Source organism: Falco punctatus (assembly GCF_963210335.1).
Source record: "Falco punctatus genome assembly, chromosome: 2".
Taxonomy (NCBI): domain Eukaryota; kingdom Metazoa; phylum Chordata; class Aves; order Falconiformes; family Falconidae; genus Falco; species Falco punctatus.
The window spans coordinates 863,544-883,013 of record NC_137581.1 but is presented as its reverse complement, the minus strand read 5'-3'; the positions used below and the strand labels follow the sequence as shown (position 1 = coordinate 883,013).

Genomic DNA, 19,470 nt, shown 5'->3' with positions numbered 1-19,470 from the left:
AGAGGAGCTTGCCCTATCTACAGGACTGTGCTGCCACAGTGTCCTAGATAGGATGGGAGGGATGATAGAAAAGAGTAGCCTGGCCCGGGGATTTACCCATGCTATTCATGGTGTAGGTTCATGGAGCTGGCAGAAGTCATCATTGTCATTGGTGGCTGTGATAAGAAAGGCCTTCTGAAGCTGCCCTTCACAGACCTCTACCACCCAAAGAGCAGGCAGTGGACAGCCCTCTCCAGCGTGCCTGGCTACACCAAGTCAGAATTTGCTGCCTGCACACTGAAGAACGATGTGTACATATCAGGTGAGATTACCCTGGGCCAGATGGTCCTTTTCTGGTTGAAAACACAGCACAACCTCTGCTCGGACAGACCGCTCCTTAGGTCTGTTCACTAGGACTCATTCACATATGTCTCAGCTTTGGAGCAAAGTCACTTCTTGGTGAAGTTTATCCTTAGGTGGTTTGGATTTTGCTGTCCCAAGGAAAAATTTTACCTTTGAGGGGAAGGTTGGCAGGACCGAAAAAACCTTTCCCCAGGATTCAAAAAACCTTTCCCTCCTCTTTGGCATCTGTCAAAAACGTTCAGCTGTGGAATGAGCTGGTTTTGGTGTGTGCTGTCAGGCAGGGTTTCCTAAAACATCAGAGTCTCCTGCTTGTCCCTCACTTGAAATATCACAGAATGGTCAGAGTCACAGAAGGGACTTCTGGAGATCATCTAGTCCAACTCTGTGTTACAACAGGTTCATCTACAGCAGGTTGCACAGTTGCATCCAGGCAGGTTTTGAGTGTCTCCAGAACAGGAGACCCCACAGCCTCTCTGGGCAGCCTGTCCCGGTGTCCCGTCACCCTCAGGGGAACGATGTTCTTCCTCACATTCTGATGGAAGTTCCTGTCTTGCACTTTGTGCCCGTTGCCCCTTGTCCTGTTGCTGGGCACCGCCGAAAAGAGCCTGGCCCTGTTCCCTTGACACTTACCCTTGAGAGATTTGTAGACATTGATAAGAACCCCTCTCAGTCTTCTCTTCTCCAGGACTATCAGATGAGGCCTACATAATGCCTATATAATACCTATCAGATGAGTTCTGTGTAAAGGATGGAGCAGTGTAACAAGTGCCTTGAAGTCCAGATGTAAACTCAGCTTTCCAAGGGAGGTACCATGGCCATAACCCAATAACCCAACAGCTTCTGGCCTGAGCTGTTCCATTGCATGGAGGAGCTATGCAATATTGTTGTGTAGTGAGGTGATGGGGCTGTCCTTGGGATCACACCAGCCCTCTGTACCTGTTTTTCAGGAGGACACATCAGCAGCAATGATGTTTGGGTGCTGAGCTCCCAGCTGAACGTCTGGATCAAAGTTGCTTGTCTGCAGAAAGGCCGATGGAGGCACAAAATGGCAACACTTCAGGGCAAGGTAAGCAATGGCCCAAATTTTGAAAGGAGCCACGTGGAGCACTTTCCCCCTTCTTCTGCTGCCCGGTACAATGAGAAGCAGTCAGTGTGCGTTTGTCTTCTGGACCATTTAGAGATGGTTTTGATTGGAGAACAACTAGGACATGACTAAGACATCATTGTTTCAGTTGCCTGTGTGTTGTCACCTGAAGTAGCCACAAATGAAACTGTAGTAATAAGATCTACCGTGGGATGGTGCAAGGCTTCTGCAGATAGTGGTGTTGAGTCTGGGTGAAAGCTATACAATGTGGGGTGTTTCATGGAACCATAGAATGGTTTGGGTTGGAAGGGACCTTTAAAGGTCATCTAGTCCAATCCAAAGGTTTTATCGTGGCTTGATGTCAATCTTTCTGACCAAGTTCTAACCTCTTACGTGTGCTGTGTCCGTGTAGCCCATTAAGTAAGTCCAGGAGTTTCTACTCTACCTGCTTTTCTCCTTTTGTGGCAGATCTACGCTGTGGGAGGCTTTGATGGCTTTTACCGCCTCTCCAGTGTGGAGTGCTATGATACCTTCTCCAACAGCTGGTCAACCTTGGCCCCATTGCCTCAAGCCGTGAGCTCAGCAGCTGTGGTCTCCTGCCTGAACAAGATCTATGTGCTGGGCGGTGCTGTGGATGACACCGCTAACACTGACAAGGTATTGCTGGGTCATCAAGAATGGGCAGAGACCTAAAAAAGGAGGTTTGCCAATGAACGTGGAGCATAATGGGGTGGTCCTTAAGCTACAAGGGTGCCTTTCTTTTTTTTTTTTTTTTTTTTAACTAATGAAGTCTCCCTTATAATAAGATAAGAAGTCATATATTTAAATGGAAGCCAAGGAGGCTTAGGTACTAGAGAGATAAGGTGTCAGGAGCGGACAATATATTATGCGTGGTTTCAGTAGAGCCTTTTCTGCTCTGAAGCCTGGTCAGGCCTGAGGCACCACAGGAAAAAACCTCCAACACTGTAGGCATTCACTTCAGAGAAGCAGCAACAGTAGTAACTGTCCAGGGGACACCTCTGCTAAGCCAGGCATGATGCTTCTATTCTCCTGAGCTGCAGAAAGTGCCATCAGTGCTTCTCAGCTCCATCTCTGAACACTTAACTGTGCACTGTAGTCACCTTTGGGGCTAGTAGTTTTTCTGGGAGACGTGAATGCAAGAAAGAATGGTAGAACCCCTCATTCCTTTGCTCACTGCACTGGTCGTTGGGTGTTGAAGCTCCCATCTGTGTTTCTGTCCCTATGTGCTTTTATTTCTAGCAAACAGCAGCTTCATCCACGCAGGGAGACGCGGTAAATTCATGTTCCCATAGCTATGTTTCTCCTCCCAGGTTCAGTGTTATGATCCAGAGGACAACACGTGGACGCTGTTGTCTCCCACCCCTTTTTACCAGAGGTGCATCAGTGCTGTCTGCTTAGACAACATCATTTACGTTGTAGGTGGACTCCTCAGTAAAATATTCAGCTACGATCCAAGGAAAGACAGCTGGCGAGAAGTGGCCACCCTCCCTGGGCCTCTGGTAAGGAAGAGGTTTAGGAAAGAAGCTCTGAGCCTTCCCTTTCTCTCTAGAATAGCAACCATCTGAGATTGAAGGCAAAGAAAATACATTGTGGACTTGGCTCTGAGCACTTGAACGTGACCTCTGCAGAGCAACTCAAACATATATACTTGCCATCAGTGTCCATACTGTCCATACAGATATCTTTCTCTCAGCAAACCCAAATTTTCCTGCTGAGGCTGGGTCTACACTAGCTATTAATGTCAGAGAAGTGGATCTGTAGGGTGAACCCATTAGTGTTGAGGACCTGCTCTCCATGCTACAGGTTTCAGGGTGAGGGTTATATTGGCTCTGGTCTGGTCCATGGACTAAACACAGACTAGTGGTGGTTGTGTATCTTGGTTCAGTGTCATTACAGTTTTGCACTCCAACCATGCTGCAATGTGAGCAGTGAAGAGGAATGATGGGGGACAGCTTGCCCCAAGCTGAATTTAAAATGCCCATGTCCATGCACCCTTATAAGTGGCTTTCACAGAGAGGTGCTGTCTGGCTCTCTGGAGTCTCGGTGTGCTTGTGAGTCTGTACTGTGCCTGGGGGACTGCCAAAAATAGCAATGAACCCATTACTGTCTTGAGGCATTTCAAGTGCCTAAACTCTTACTGCTGAAACAATAAGATTGCACCACCCCAAAAGGCAGACATCACTTCTCTTGCCTACTTTTTCCCCTTCTCCTGGGCAGCTGAGACTTGAGCTCATTTAAATGACCCAACCTCCTGCTCAGCCCTCTTTCCTAAAGCTAAAGGTTTGTTCCTCAGCTCTTGGGCTTTCCTTCTGCTTTCCAGGAAAGCTGTGGCCTCACAGTGTGTGGAGGGAAGATTTACATCCTGGGTGGCCGAGATGAGAACGGGGAAGGCACAGACAAAGCATTCACTTTTGACCCGGTAACAGGGAGCGTGGAGCAGCAGCCACCGCTGCAGCGCTGTACCAGTTATCACGGCTGCGTGACCATCCTGCAGCGCATGAACAGATGACCACAGGGCTCCAACTGCATCTGCCTCACCTTGAGACAGTGGCAACCCAGCATGTGGACAGACATCTCACCTTTGTGTGGGGAAGGGCAGCGCAAGACATTGAAGATGTGCTCCAGCCAGCCCCTGAGCAACATCTGTTTTGTTTTTCCTGGCCTACTGATGCTGATGGCTTTGATGCTGATATAGGTGAGAGGATGAAAGGGTGCTGGGCTGTGTGAAGTTGCATTGCAGACCTTGCCACAGTAGGGTTCAAGTATCCTTGAAGCCCCTGGAACTATTGAATTGGACCTTTACTTAGGTTTTCCTGGCTGTAGATTACAGTTTTCTGTTATGTTGGCAACAGAGGCTGGCTGTCCTGCAAGGACATGTATTTGCTGCTTTCTGACATACAAAACTTGCAGTAACAATTACAGGATCCAATTCTTCAGCTGAAGCTATCAGATATTTGTGTGTTTAGCTCTGTAGAACCCTGTGTCAAACCATGGTGGTGACCTCAATGGTCATTAATGTCCATGAACAGTTAGCCCCATTACAGTGGAGAGCTGAGACTGAAAATTCAAAGCTGATATCCCAAGGTTTCTCCACTAAATCCCCAAAAACCTGGTTAAACAGTCCAAGCTCTGCCTCCATTCTGCATGTACTCCATTCTACAGTACTGTATGAGGGTCCTTTCCCCTAAAGCACAGAGTGCTGTCTTTTTGCATACATGTTTTGTGGTTGGACTGCTGCCTTGCTGTTTCTCTGTCATTGAGAGGACGAGTGACTTGTAGCCAGGAGTTCCCTCTTCAGAGAGCAGCGGCAGCGGGCACTATTAACGTGTAGGAATTAAGCATGAAGACCTGAAGCCACAGAATCACATCTGGCTCATTTTGGCTCTGGAGTATGCTAGCAAGTATTAAACTCAATATTTAACAGATTTGATACAGTGTCCCTGGGAGCCTAAACATGCAGCTCATTCAGAGGGCAAGCGTTCAATTACACAGACTGCGTTGCTCCAAGCCAGTTGGTCTTAGGTCCAGAAATTATCCTGAGCATATTTGATTTGGTAGAATAGCCATAGCTTTTGGTGTCAGTATCTTTAGTCCACATCTGGAACTGGTAATTTCTGATGGCTCCATGTAAATGTTTCTGTTGTTCAGTTAGGGACTTAGTTGCTGCCAAATGTAGAGTGGGCTCTCTTAAAAATTCCCATTACCTATACATTGCAGGGTGCACCCCTCTACAGCAGGCTGCTGGCTGGCTGCTGTTTTCTCTGCACCTTCCTTTCCCCCACCCCAATGATACGTCTTCCTGAAAAAAAGGTAACAACTATGTCTGCTGGCCCACATGCTCCCCTTTTCAGGGCCTGTTAACTGTCATAAACCTCCTGGGTTTGCCTGCTTCCCCTATATGGTTTTTACGTGGTTCCCTTTAGTACTTCTGTTTGCTGTCAACTCTGAGAAGTTCACCTCCTCTTTGTGATGATATCAGGCTCACCTGTAAAACACGGCAAGAAGAAGTTCCTGCTGAAGAACCAAAACTGGCTGTAACTGGGGCACACTGATCTCCTCTTCCCTTTAGGAAATGCGTGCTCTTCCACTGCCCGAGCAATGATCTAGGTGTTTCATTGCGTAAAATGTACCTTACCCTCCTTATAGTTACATCTGGAAAGTCTTAGGGCTATAGTAGCCATTTTGTTTGTCAAGGTGCACTACTTGGACATTCTTAGCCTCAAATTCTCCTTAAGGCTTGTGCACGTGTGGTAGCCCTTTTATCAGATCATGGGCAGCACAATGTGTCCTTTAAGCAATATAAAGGAGATTCAACACTGGTATAGGTTATTCCCATGAGGAGAGAAAAGAAATTAATGCTGGTAAGAGGCAATTTTATTTGCAATCAAATTGCTTCCACAGTTGGGTCTTTAATGGGACTGGAGATTTCAGGAGAAATTAGGACCTTTCCTTCAGTTAGTTGAATTGGCACAAAAGAAAGCATGGGCACATCAACCCGTGCGGTGACAGCCCTCGGGGCCAGAGAGACCTTTCCTCCTCTTACAGCCTGGGTTCCTGAGGCCCACAGGCCCAATTGCTTGTGATGCTTGCCATCCTCAGCTGAGCAGACTTTGCTCAATGCATGCCCTTGATGCCAAAACGGCACCGAGTAACTGCTCAGAGATGAATGTTGTCTTTAAGCAGCAAAGGTATTTATTTCATGCAACGTTGGGGAGCTAGCCGATTCGCACCAGACAAACTAGCTCCCAAGTTTTCAGTGAAAGTCAGGTAATTTATACAGTTTTCTTGAGAGGTTACAACATCTTTACATACATATTCATTTAATTTCGACATCTAATCATCATATTCATAATAGGTGGGGTTTAGGCAGAGCTTGAGGTGCAGTCTTCTAGAATTGTCTTCTGGGGAGACTTTTGGATGGTCATTCCTTTTTTCGGCTGGAGCTTGCAAAACCTCCTGACTCATGGCCTTCTCATCTCCTTCAAATGTCCACCTTATCATCATCTATGACTGCTAGATTGCTCAGGGTACATTTCTCCTGTCTCTTACTTCAGTACCGTCAGCAGAACAGAACAGGCCGTGCCGTGTCTGTTACATCTCAACATAAACAGAGCATCCCCCAGACCACGGTACCAAACCCATCCTGACCAATCCTTTAAAACCTTGCTCTGTTTCACCCTTGCAAGTTCTGGATGTGCTCGTTCCCTTGAAACACCCGTAGTGTTTTCTGAAGTGCAGACCACGAGGAAGGACATGCTAATGGGACAGCCTGTGGAGAATTAAAAACCTCCTTGGCCGTATGAATCATGGGGCAAGGTGGAGATACTGGGTCCCAAGCCACACACTTTGAAGGGACACCCATACCGAAGTGGTGAATTGCTTAAGACACAAGAGAACATTAAGAGAGGCAAAACTAGGGAGAAGAGATGGACTGTGATTTGCGGTCCTCTTGAAAAGAGCGTAGTAATATATTTAGACAGAACAATAAACTTAAAAGGAAAAAGGAAGAGTTTTTCCGTTGCATTTACAACTTCTCTCTCCACAGTCTTTCCTGATGTTCCTAATGCCTCCTGGGAGTGTCTTAATCCTCTTCATACTACTTTACAACTTATTCTTGTGGAAACAAGCACACTCAAAAGGGTGGCAGATATTCTCATCAGCTTTCTCATGTGCTTTTGACACATGTGATATGCTGCGATAGGTGTAACATAGTGGTGGACGTTGTGGCATAGATTCTATAACGTTTGCCTCGTTCTTAGTCCTGATATTCATTTTACCACTGAAATGTGTTTGTATTTTGTAAGGACTGTGAGCTGTGGGCATGCAGGGGAGGGTTAGGGAAGGAATTTAACTTGGTTCCATTTAGAAATATATAATCACCTTGACTCCTAAGGGCTTTTGCTGCAGGAATTTAATTTGTGCACATTGCTTCATGGCATTCCAAAAATATATTGCTGATGGAGCATTAGAGGAGCTTCGGGAGCACCATCCTTGAGGTGTCCCAGCCTCTGTCTGTGATACCTGAATTCCCAGTCTAAGCAAGTAGGAAGTCCAAGGTATTACTTTTTGTCTGCAGGGAATGATATCTTTAACTATTATGTGGTTATGGGGTCATGGCCAAGTCAGTGTTGAGAAGGTGCTTGGATCTTTCAAACTCAGCTGAAGAATGGGGAAACTTTTACTCATATTTTGACATGATGGAAAAATTATTTCCAGAGAAAATGAAAAATTGTGTTGGCTGATTCTTGGTATTCCTTGCTGTGGCAGAAGAATACAAAGCATGAAACTGTCTGCTACTACAATCTGCTTCAGTTTCTGAGAAGACTTTTCTCAGACCACGAATAAAGCACCTCCTTGCTGTGTTTACAGTAATGTATAGACTTGCTGTGGGAGCTCTGTATAGCAAAAGATGTAGAAGAAAGTAGTGATCATCTGCAAAGCATGTGCAGTAGTTTCAGCTTTATGTATTTAAGCTTTTAAAAACAAAATAAATGACTTTTTTTTGTACTCCAAAACAGCGAGTGTCAATCACTTCAGAGTAGTACTTAAACCATTCCTTCCTCCCCTCACCTTTCTGGTTTTCCTGCTGCTTGTGTTAGTAGTTGTGTTTTTTTGTGTATGTTTGTATTTTGGATGGGAGCCAAAGGGAAGAAAAAGCTTTTTGTTAACAAATCAGACAAGTGGTGTAGACAGCAAGATCTTCATAACTTTTGTCCGTGACACACAAACTAGAAGAATTATAAATAACCTGGAAGACAGGGCTGCTGTGGAAAGTAAGCTGAACTGCTTGGTAGCCTTGGCTACCTAGGGAAAAAAATGCCTTTTTCCTGAAGGCAAATGAGACATGATGCAACTGGTCTAAGAAACAAATTTCACCCAGAGCTAGGGAAGGGTCCTATGCAGCAATCGAAGAAGGATTTGGTGGCTAGAGTGGAGCTGCTTCTCTGGTGTGACATGTTAGCAGAGACATGATTCTGGGATGTGTGAGCAGAGGGGTGACACAGAGGGCTGCACTGGGTCACTGGCAGCGGAGAAGGGACTGTGGGAGCAGATCCATCTGGTGGAGCATGTGAAAATCCTGAGGAGCAGAGAAAGAGCCATCAAAATTATTCAGGAGTAGTGTAAGGATTGCATTGTACTCAGTCTGTGGTATTTAGCAGAAAGAAAGCACAGACGCATTTGATACCAAGTCTTCATGACCTGAGTGTCGTGTGCAGACACTGCTGGGTCCTTCAGTGCTCCAGCAAGCAAAACAACTGTGGGAAGATCAAGTCTTGTAAATCTAAATGAGGGTTTATATACCCGAGGTGAGGTTCATAAGCTTAAGCTTTCAGCCATCAGAAAGGCCAGTGTACTCCTCAAAGACAGAAACTGGAACCTCCTCCAAAATCACCAGGGAAAAGAGGCCCCTTGAAAGAGTGAGCTAAGCCCCTTGCCTGAATGCGTCTCTTGGAGCAAGACGAGTAGCCCACTGGCATTGCCTCTCACTCCTGGTGGACCTGAGAGAGACTTGATGACTACATTGAAGTAGCTACTTAACCTTTAGGTAGAAAAGGCTTCCTTCAGGAGGAAGCCTCTCTCCTGTGCTGCAAGTCTTTTACATCAAGACTAGATACATTTTTGTAAAAAATGTTTTAGTTCTACCCAAATTATCACGCTCTTGGTAACTGTGATAAATGAAGGAATAATTATAGCACTTGTCTCAAAGAAGGTTTGAGCCTGCTGCATGGAGTGTAACCATCTGCCTCCAGCTCTGGCCTGCTGTGGCATCATGGAGAGGTCACTACTCTGTGCTTTGGCAGGAGGTTAGAGCCATCAGTGCTTTGCAGTGGGCGTTTTGGGGAATATCTTTCACCACCCAATGCTCTCTCTATAATGCAAGGCTGAGATAGCTCCATTTAGGCAAAGCTTTCTCACGGGAGGCTTACTCAAAGCTTACTATGGGAGATGACCACAGCTCCCCACTATTTTTGCCATGGATTGGAGTTGGGCTAAACCCACCACTGACTTCCACTGACGCAGAGAGAGACCATCTTTAAGACTTGCCACCTACCTGTGACACTATCACTGGTTATAGAAACTATTTCATCCTTTCATTCCCCGTGCTGCCCTTTCACCTCTCCTAAGCCCAGACCTTCCTTTTCCAGTTTTGGATTGTCACATACAGGCTTTTCCTCCAAGGATATATCACTTGCCCCATGACATCCCTTTGGCCTAGGCTGTTTTGCCTACTCCTGTTCCTTCTTACCCGATCACTTCAGCCTTGATGCATGTGCTGTCTCTAATGAATCCAGCTTGCTTGCTCATATGGTAATTGTTTTTAATGCACAGAGCTGAAAAAACACCTCCCCAGCATGAATGTGGCAGGGCATCACTATGCTCTGGCCCTGGAGATGTTGAAGTTGTCTTTGCTTTTAGCTGTCCAGCTGGCAGGAGATGATAGCATCGTGGGGCAGGAGAGCAGCGCACAGGGATGCAAGTCCCATCTGAAAGAATGAGGTAGTGCTGATTAACTCAGATTAAGGGTCACAATAGCCAGCTGGGAACTGGTGGGCAGAGGTAATAGCAGTTTCAGTGGCTGTCTCTCTAGCTTTAAATATTCCTGTAAGGAGGAAGGGGAGGGGGGAACTGACAGATTTATTTCTTATTAAATGCAAATAAAGGTAGGACCAGCAGGGTCATTTAGATGCAGTACCTGCCTTCAAATTTCCACTTCATGTAGAATAAGATGTTTACCAGTTTGTAGTGATAGGAATTGAATCCTGCTTTTAGGACTCATGTACACACTGCAGCTCATCATGGGTGCAAGCACTGTGTTGTGTGTATAGATGCAACAGGGGTTGTCCAGCTGTTGGGCTTCATGTGTTAGTTATCAACCGCTTCATCTCATGTGGTACAATGGCACCTGAGAGAGTTTGTGCCCGAACATGAGAGAATTCTCAAGTCCTGAGACACGGTATTGAACAGCAGCTGATATTTTATGGCCTATATACTGTTTTTCACCCTGTGACCATACAGTATCAGAGGGTAGACTGAGAACTATTGTGAAGTAAAGAAACAAAAAAAGATATTCCTAGGCATGCAAATATCAGACAAAACTGGGTGACCTAAAATTCCTAAACCTTTTGATGCCAAAACAGCATAGAGTAACTGCTCAGAGATGAGTTTTGTCTTTAAGCAGCAAAGGTATTTATTTCGTGCAACATTGGGGAGCTAGCCGATTCGCACCAGACAAACTAGCTCCCAAGTTTTCAGTGAAAAGTCACGTAATTTATACAGGTTTTGTGAGAGGTTACAACATCTTTACATACATATTCATTTGATTTCGACTTCTAATTATTCTATTCCTAACAGGTGGGATCTAGGTGGAGTAGACCTTTCAACTTTCTTTGTTCAACGATTTCCTGACTCATGGTCTCCTTATCTCCTTCAGGTGCCCACCTTTTCTTTTCTTATTATTCAGAGTACATTCCTTTCTCAACACAAACAGAGCATCACCTAGAGCACTGTACCAAACTCATCCTGACTAATCTTTTTAAGACCTCTCTGTGTTTCAATTTTTAGTTGAAATAAATACATATTTACTTGAAAGGCAGAGAGTTATGCTGACAGCCTAGATTCTCTGAAAGCTTCGATGGTCTGCAGGTGTTCCCTTCGTTGGCTTAAAAGTTTATTGGATTCACAAGAATAAAAAATTGCCGATGTAACAGTCTTAGAGGTCTAGGAAGTGATCAAAATCTTAAAACTATACTGAAGAATGAAATAGAAAAGATGGCAGCTACCCCTGAAAGGAGGGTGAGGGACTTGGTGTTTTCTTACAGAGCAATCAGTTGATGCACAAAGCACAGGCATTGCTGGAAGGTCACCCATAAAAGAATCTGCATGAGCTGGAGCATAGGTGATAGAAGATGGCATGAAGGAGGCATGTTGCTCAAGCAGATAGTGGGCTTGGAACAAGCATTGCCACACCACACCTTTGCAGAGATATTAAGATACAAAGTACATAAAGTTCATTTCGCATCAGCCAGTCATGATGACACCAAACTGAGGCACCAGCACTCACCCAGCTCCAGAGAGCTGGAAATGTGCACCTGAGCAACCTTGATGAAAAGAGCTTACCCTAAAACGCCACTGTCTGCAGAAGGGGTGGTTGGAGTTGGGGTTGTCCCCAGGGGCTCCACTGCACAGGTGGGCAGGGGCTACCATGTGTAACATCTCTGCAAAAGGTGGTACTTGTCTCTCAGTGCTGGCCGAGGGTACCACACTGCTCTGCATGGGAGGGTTAGCTGGGCTCCCATCCAGCCTGGGCTTGGCGAAACACTGGTCATTGACAGTCTGCGTGGTCTTCGGTTTGGTTCCCATTAATCTCTGCAGAAAGGGGATTCAGAGGCATGTCTGGGCTGTGGCCAGCAGCATTTTGTGCTCGCTGCTTTGGTGACAGAGCCTGTTTTCAATGAACCGCCAAGACACCAAACAGAGACTGAAAGCCTCTGTGTGCACCAGGCCCCATCAGTAGCAGGAATCAGGGGATGCTCTGCCTGGAGGAGCCACAGCTGCTCAAGGAGGCTGTTCTACCCACCTAAGCTGCTTGGGCATCTCTGTCCTCCATGTGGGGCAGGGATGCTCAAAGAAGCAGCAAGAGCTGGATGCGAAGGCTGAGAGGAAGGGAAAATCCAGGTTGTGGAGTAAAACAGAGGTGATCCTTTGTGATAAAGTACAATGATGGTATCTAAGAGCTAAACTGGTTGCTTTTAGTTATTAGGTCTGCCTAGCTCAGCACGTGTGGCTTCCACTGCTGAAATATGCTTTGCTCTTTTTAATACTTCTGTGGGGTAGGGAAATAGTCAGAGGGGGCATTGGAAGCACAAGAGGTACATGAAGACTCAGCTCTGCAAAGCTGTCGGGTGCCATGGAATATTTTTCCAGTCGCTATGGCCCCATAAATCCACAGTTCAAGGACTCAGGTAGGAAGCAGAGGTGGGGTCAGGAGTCTCCCCACCTGACCTGAACTACTTTATAGAGGTCCTAATGTTAAAACCCTGCAGTCAATAAAGAGATCTGGATTACCTTCTGGTGATGCTTTTCTCTTTTCACTGAATGTAAAAGTGTGGCTATCAGATAGGGTGATAATTTGAATTCATCAGTTAACTAATAGAGCTGGAGGGCAGTCACTAGAGCCTGACCCTGGGTTGCTATAAGTACATAACTACCTTTAGTCTTGAACTCTGGTGCAACGTTTTAAAGATTCCTTCATTTAGCCATCTCTGAAGTTGCACTGCTTAAATCCTAAAAAAATCCTAAAAAAAATCCTAAAAAACCCCATGCCTAACCTGTTCTTGGTGTCTTATTTGTCTATTAAAAATGTATCTTCAGAGTCAAGTGTAACAAAGCAACAGCAAAGATTTCATTTTCCTATTGCTCTTACGCTTAATGACAACAACAAAAAAACCCTTACATATATCTTTAACCAATATTTCTCAAACTTCACTGTTTTTAAAATGTCATTGTTATGTTTGTCACCCTAACAGCTGAACTTGATTTAGGTGGCATAGAATTGTTTAGGTTGGAAAAGACCTTTAAGAATATCAAGTCCAACCATTAGCCCAGCACTTCCAAGTCCACCACTAAACCATGTCCCTAAGCACCACATCTATAGGTCTTTTAAATACCTCCAGGGATGGTGACTCCACCGCATCCCTGGGCCACCTCTTCCAATGCTTGACAGCCCTTTTGGTGAAGAAATTTTTCCTAGTATCCAACCTAAATCTCCTCTGGTGCAACTTGAGCCCATTTCTTCTTGTTCTTTTGCATTATCTGGGAGAAGAGATCAACCCCCACCCCACTACACCTTCTTTCAGGTAGCTGGAAAAAGCAATAAGGTCTCTATTACAGCCATTTTGCTTGCAAATCACGAGCTTTACATTTTGATGCACCTTGGCTCTTTGTCGTTCCAACCCACAGCTGAACACCTCAACACAGCATGTGGTACAAAACCTGCTCCTGCACTGACCTAGCCAGTCACACACAAGAAATGCGCATTGGGTAGCAGATCTGACCAGATCTGAAGACCTCTGGGATGCCAAAAAAAAAAAATATCTTCAGAAAAAATGAAATAGCTGCACAGATCACGTTCCCCTTTTTGCTTTGAGGAAGTCTGGGCAAGTCCCACGAGGATGTGGCTCATCCTCTTGAAATAAAAATAATACCTCGGTCATGCTTGAGCCATTCCCCACAGATGCATGTACTCTTAGCAGCCTTAGTAGGATATTGCATGTATCGACTGTCGTCACCTGTGGTTTAATTAAGCCCTGGAGACAGCTTATTTTATTTCCTGTCTTCTTTCTAGAGAGCAGGGTGACTCTGCATCAAGTCTCTAGGTTGACCCAGTATTTGTCTTTGCCAACTCTTCCCTAAGTGACCTCAACCAAGTCATTTAACTTAGCAAATATCTGTTCGCTCATCAGTGAGTCCAACATATCTTCCTTCTCCACTCTATAGCACCAGTTCCTGAAGAAAAAGCTGCAGTTGGATCAAACTGAATTCTTCACTGTGCTGTAAGAAATCTGAAGAAGCACAGCAAAACAGTCTTCGTTTTGGGAATAGGTGGGTGAAATGCCAAAAAAAGTAAAATAAGGCTTTAAATGAATGAATAATTTCTCTGATGTCTACAGAAATTCCTTGAGCAGTTCAGTGAACAAGTAACTGAAAGGACAACTACTCGGCAATCTATTTGGATGGGTTTATCTAAATTATACATATTTTAAATAAATATCTATATAACAAATGTATGACATAAAACTAAGTCTTAACTTATGAACAGAAGTTCTCAAACAGGGGACTACAGCAAATCTAATTTGTCAAGAGGCCATTTCCATTTAGGATAAAGAATAAGACATTGAGATAGGAGGTCCACAACTGATGTTTTCACTAAGAGCAGAAGAATGTCAGCAGTGAAATAATCCTTGACAAAATGGTGCAAAACACACAAGTGCAACACAAGCTATGAAGAGGGATAAAATCTTCCTGAGGTCCTTGAGCCAGTGCAGTTGTCTCATCACAGCTGGCTCTGAGGAGTTTTCATCATCTTGATCCTGTCTCCATTCTCCTGCAATGAGCCCATGGGGAACCAATACTCATGGTCACATCTGTGGAGAGCTGCTTGCTTCGCTGCTTCCAGCCATCCTGCATTATATCATTCCTCTGACTTTGTATATATGGATAAGCTCTCTCAATGCCTCCTATAACCAAGAGGTCTGTTGCTTTTCTTTCCTGTATTGCTGCTGGATGCCTTCCAATTTGTCCTAGAGACACTGAGCAAAATATTTTAGGTTTTGAGCCTCATCTTTGTCTCCTAGCATGTCTGTTATAGTTTGATAGTCTTCACATGCAGCCAACTGGTCAGCCATACCACTGATTTGCAAGATGAGTTGTTAATTGGCACTCTTCAGCGTATTGTTTTTGTATTCTAGCAGTCAAAGACTCTCTTCCCTTTGTTGCAGCGTGTCTTTAATGTTCTTTCTTTCCTTCTGCAACTCTTCCACCAACGTCTTGTAAAGGCCCATCTTGGCTTGCCAGCCATGGTTCAGAATTTGCCTGTCTTTGATTTCTTCCTTCAGCTACTAATTTCTTATGCTGAGGCTGGTGACCAAATCTCTGAGGTTTTGCAATTGCATTGATTTTGCAATGTTTCATTGAAAGAGGTCAGATCCTGAAACAACATTTGCTGGAGATGTCCATGCTACTGGTGGAGGAAAGGAGTGGGATCTGGAAAGTTGAAGTTTTGGAAAACTGTGGAGGAAGGGGGCAGGGGGTGGCAGGGAAGTTGCATTTTGATCGCTTCGGTTATTCAGAATCTGATGCTTAGTGTTACTGCATTTGACCACCTGTCCTGCTTCTAGTGAACATTGCTCTTTATCAGAAGGACCGTTTTTAGTGCACCATTACTCACACAGATTAAAGTACCTATGAAAATTGTATGTTGTACACTTTGGGCACATCCCTTTGGCTGTGGAGGGACAGAAATCTACAATACAAGATCTCGGTAAACTGTAAAGCGTATGGCTTGAGTCCAAGCAAACCAGGCTGCAATCATGTTCAGATCTAGTTAAAAATAAATCAGCCATGAGAAATTTCTCCTAGTAAGTCCACATCTTCCCGAAACTATTTCACGCCATTTCTTTCCTTTTAGGAAGAATATGGCTAAGACCCTTTTAACTAAGAAGCCTGGATTGAGCCAAGAGCCTGTTAAGAAATATAAAAATAGCACAATAAAGCCTGGTTTTCTTAGTTTTTCCCCACCTTCACTTCAAGCAGTGCACTCCCAGAGCCCCAGTTTCTAGAAGAAATTACAAATAATGGAGGAGATCTATGCTTTTCAGAGACACCATGCTCTCTCCTCTTTTTCATTAATTAAGGCATTCCAGGAGTTATTACAGGAGGTGTTAGCAATGGTATCAAAGATCTTCACAGTAACTAAATCCACCCCCTCCATTTTTTAACTGTTGAAGTCTGATGCAGAACATAGGAAAGCAAATAAAAAGCCTTTTACTCACTACAGCAGACTCAGGGCCAAGCCCTCTTTTAACCCCTGATGTGAATGGCATGCACAAGCTGTCATCAAAAAAACTGTGTCTAAAACTGCAGAACGGCTCTGAATCAACTTTTACTTTCATAATGACACAAGGGAAGAAAAAAAGCTGCCTTTATGCACATGAATAGATGCATCTTTAGGCCATGTGAAAATAAATGATGGTGAACCCTTGGAGTTGCCTTCACTCCTCTGCACCAGGCCCATCAATCAACATGCTTAAATAGGCACACACTGCCCCACATCCATAATGCCTTTGGCATCTCAACGGCCCTCTTTTAGTGGAAGTTGCTCAGCTTCCATGCAATGAGAGCAGCATGGATACCTCCAAAGTAGGAAATATCTGTCTCCCACTGAACCTGATGGGACATGGGTGCCCAGTGCCCCAGGGGGCTGTTGTTCTGCTTTGTTTGCTCAGGGTTGCCCAGCAAGTCAGTGGCAGAACATGGATTTTGATGTACATCTCCCATAGTCTGTGCCAGGGCTTCTGCAGACTCAATTCTTTCAGCTCTTGTAGTCTGCTACTTGCATGCAGACACGAGCTTGCTTGGTTACAATCCCTTGCATTGTCTGCAATTCCTTGGCCAAAGGGAATTGAAATAGGCTTTGCCTGACTCCAATGCAAAACCACAGGCTGGCTGGGAGAGCTGGAAAAGACATCACTAGACAGGCAGAGACATTTTAGCCTGATAAAGAGAAATATGACTGCCCTGGTTTCAACTGGGATAGAATTAATTTTTTTCTTAGTAGCTGGTGCAGTGCTGTGTCTTGGATTTGGTATGAGAACAACGTTGATAGCACACTGGTGGTTTTGGTTGTTGCTGGGTGATGTTCGTGCTAAGTCAGGGACTTTTCAGTTTCTGGGGCCCTGCCGGCGAGAGGGATGGAGGGACACAGCCAAGACAGCTGACCCAAACTGGCCAAAGGGACGTTCCAGACCATACGGCGTCATGCTGAGTAGATATAAGCTGGGGGAAGAAGAAGGAAGGGGGGGAACGACATTTGGAGCGATGGTGTTTGTCTTCCCAAGTCCCCGTTACACGTGATGGAGCCCTGCTGCCCTGGGGATGGCTGAGCGCCTGCCTGCCCATGGGAAGCGGTGAATGAATTCCTTGTTTTGCTTTGCTTGCACACACAGCTCTTGCTTTACCTATTAAACTGTCTTTTTCTCAACCCATGGCTTTTATCACTTTTACCCTTAAAATTCTCTCCCCCATCCTGACATGGAGAGAGTGAGCAAGTGGCTGTGTGGGGCTTAGTTGCTGGCTGGGGCTAAACCACGACAATGACAGATGCCAGAAGTGATTTAAAGACAGCAATAAAGAAAGCAAAAAAAGGAATATTTGGTCATTTTCATAGTGCACAAACTACAGGTCATTTAGTTACATTACCAGGTGGGAAGCTATGAACTGGCTGATACAGGTATTTCTCTGCATGTCATTAATCTGTGAAGTCATTACCAAAAGACATTGTGGATGTCAAAATTTTACATGGGCTCAGGAAAGCAAATGGACAAAATTCATGAAAGAAAGATCCTATAGGGTGTATTAACTTAAAGATACCATTTCTAGCTCAAGTATACCATTAGCCACAAACTGCCAGGGCAATACACAGTGAAAGCTGTGCTGAGACCCCCCCACAGCGCTGCGTCCAGCTCGGGGGTCCTCAGCATCAGAAGGACACGGACCTGTTGGAGCGGGCCCGTCGGAGGCCACGGAGCTGGTCAGAGGGCTGGAGCCCCTCTGCTGTGGGGACAGGCTGGGAGAGCTGGGGCTGTGCAGCCTGGGGAGGAGAAGGCTCCGGGGGAGACCTTAGAGCAGCTCCCAGTGCCTGGAGGGGCCGACAGGAAAGCTGGGGAGGGGCTTTGGGCAAGGGCAGGGAGCGGTGGGACAGGGGGGAATGGCTTGAAGCTGAGAGAGGGGAGATTTAGGTTGGACGTGAGGAAGAAACCCTTCCCCGTGAGGGCGGCGAGGCGCTGGCCCAGGCTGCCCAGAGCAGCTGTGGGTGCCCCATCCCTGGCAGGGCTCAAGGCCAGGCTGGACGGGGCTGGGAGCAGCCTGGGCTGGGGGGAGGGGGCCCTGCCCCTGGCGGGGGGTGGGACTGGCTGGTCTTGAAGGTCCCTTCCAGCCCAGACTGTTCTGTGGTTCTGTATCTATTTGCACCCTCTATTGGACTAGAAAGAAGTGTAAGCTGAAGCCACATAGCTGTTCCTGGGGCCTAAAAGGCTGAGTTTACAACTCGCCCATGTAATGCCTGCTCCAAACTGGAAGACCCAAGAGTGGGTCGTTTCAGCTGCTGAGCAGCACCAGCCTTCACACTACATGCAGTATGAATTACTGTAATGTCCTGTTGGGCTGAACTGAATTTGCCTCAGAGAGATGATTTGGCCTTAAACAGCTTTTCTGCCAGATATAGAGGGGTACAGGGGCTACGGAGAGATATAAACCAGCTGTCTCCACTGCACCCCTCAGAAAGATTGAGTGAGGGGAGTCATCCCGATTATGGACCTTTTATTTGAAGGCAGGGTAAACAATACAGATTTATTCAGGTCAGGGGAATACTGAGCAGCTGATCACATGCTAAATATTTATGTCCATCTGGGGGATTCCTCAGAATGGTATTTTTCCACCCATCTGTAATGAAGCTGGCAGCAGATGCTTTCCCGAGCTCATTAATGTAGTGGTAACTATGTCTATAAATCCAGATGTCAGGACTCGCCTGGGCAGCAGACAAGGCTGGATTTGCTTTGGTTGCAGATGAGATTTTTGTCAGTGGGTCAGACGCTTTCCAGCTCTGAACTCGTGAGATTTTGTCCCTTGCTCTCTAACTCTGCTTCACTGGCTGGTGACAATTTGCTTTCTAACTGGGGGCCAAAGAGGAGAGCTGCTGGCTTTGATTGCAAAGTCAACAGTAGATAAAACAGATGATAAAAGGCTCAGGGCATTCCTTCTCTCTTTCTCTGCTCCCTGTTCAGTCTCCAGTACCAGTCAATGATAGAGTATTTCTGTTTCCACTAGGAATATCCCCTCCACCAATCTGGGGTGGTGAACTCCTAGAGAAACACTGATGTTGCCTTGGTCAGCATCCAGCCACTCTTCTCAGACACAGCTGAGAATATGATCAGCACACAATTATACAAAACACTTTTCTATAGGGTTTTCTTACAGTCTCACTCCTTTCCTGTTGTTAGGTGATTTTGATCTCAGCCTGCTCCCTTCTGGTAAGGGACAACAAGTCTTGGCTTGTCACAGAGTGGTTGGGGTTGGAAGGCACCTCTGAAGACCATCTAGCCCAACAAGCAGGCTCTCCTAGAGCAGGTTGCACAGGGTCATGTCCAGGCAGGTTTTGAATGTCTTCAGAGAAGGAGACTCCACAACCTCTCTGGGCAGCCTGTCCCAGTGCTCTGTCACCCTCGTAGTAAAGAATTTTTTCCCCA

General features: G+C 45.7%; 1 protein-coding gene across 3 annotated transcripts in view; it reads left to right on the top strand.

Annotated features, from left to right (window-relative positions):
- KLHL35 (kelch like family member 35) overlaps nucleotides 1-3,958 on the top strand; it is a 142,507-nt gene extending 138,549 nt beyond the window's left edge. For all 3 annotated transcript variants that reach the window (XM_080374923.1, XM_080374924.1, XM_080374922.1), the window contains 5 exons: nucleotides 117-301; nucleotides 1,290-1,408; nucleotides 1,895-2,083; nucleotides 2,758-2,946; nucleotides 3,768-3,958. In XM_080374923.1, coding sequence (XP_080231049.1) covers nucleotides 117-301; nucleotides 1,290-1,408; nucleotides 1,895-2,083; nucleotides 2,758-2,946; nucleotides 3,768-3,956 — 871 coding nt within the window. In that variant the 3' untranslated portion in view covers nucleotides 3,957-3,958. The remainder of the gene's footprint in view (nucleotides 1-116; nucleotides 302-1,289; nucleotides 1,409-1,894; nucleotides 2,084-2,757; nucleotides 2,947-3,767) is intronic.
- The last annotated feature ends 15,512 nt before the right edge of the window (nucleotides 3,959-19,470 follow it).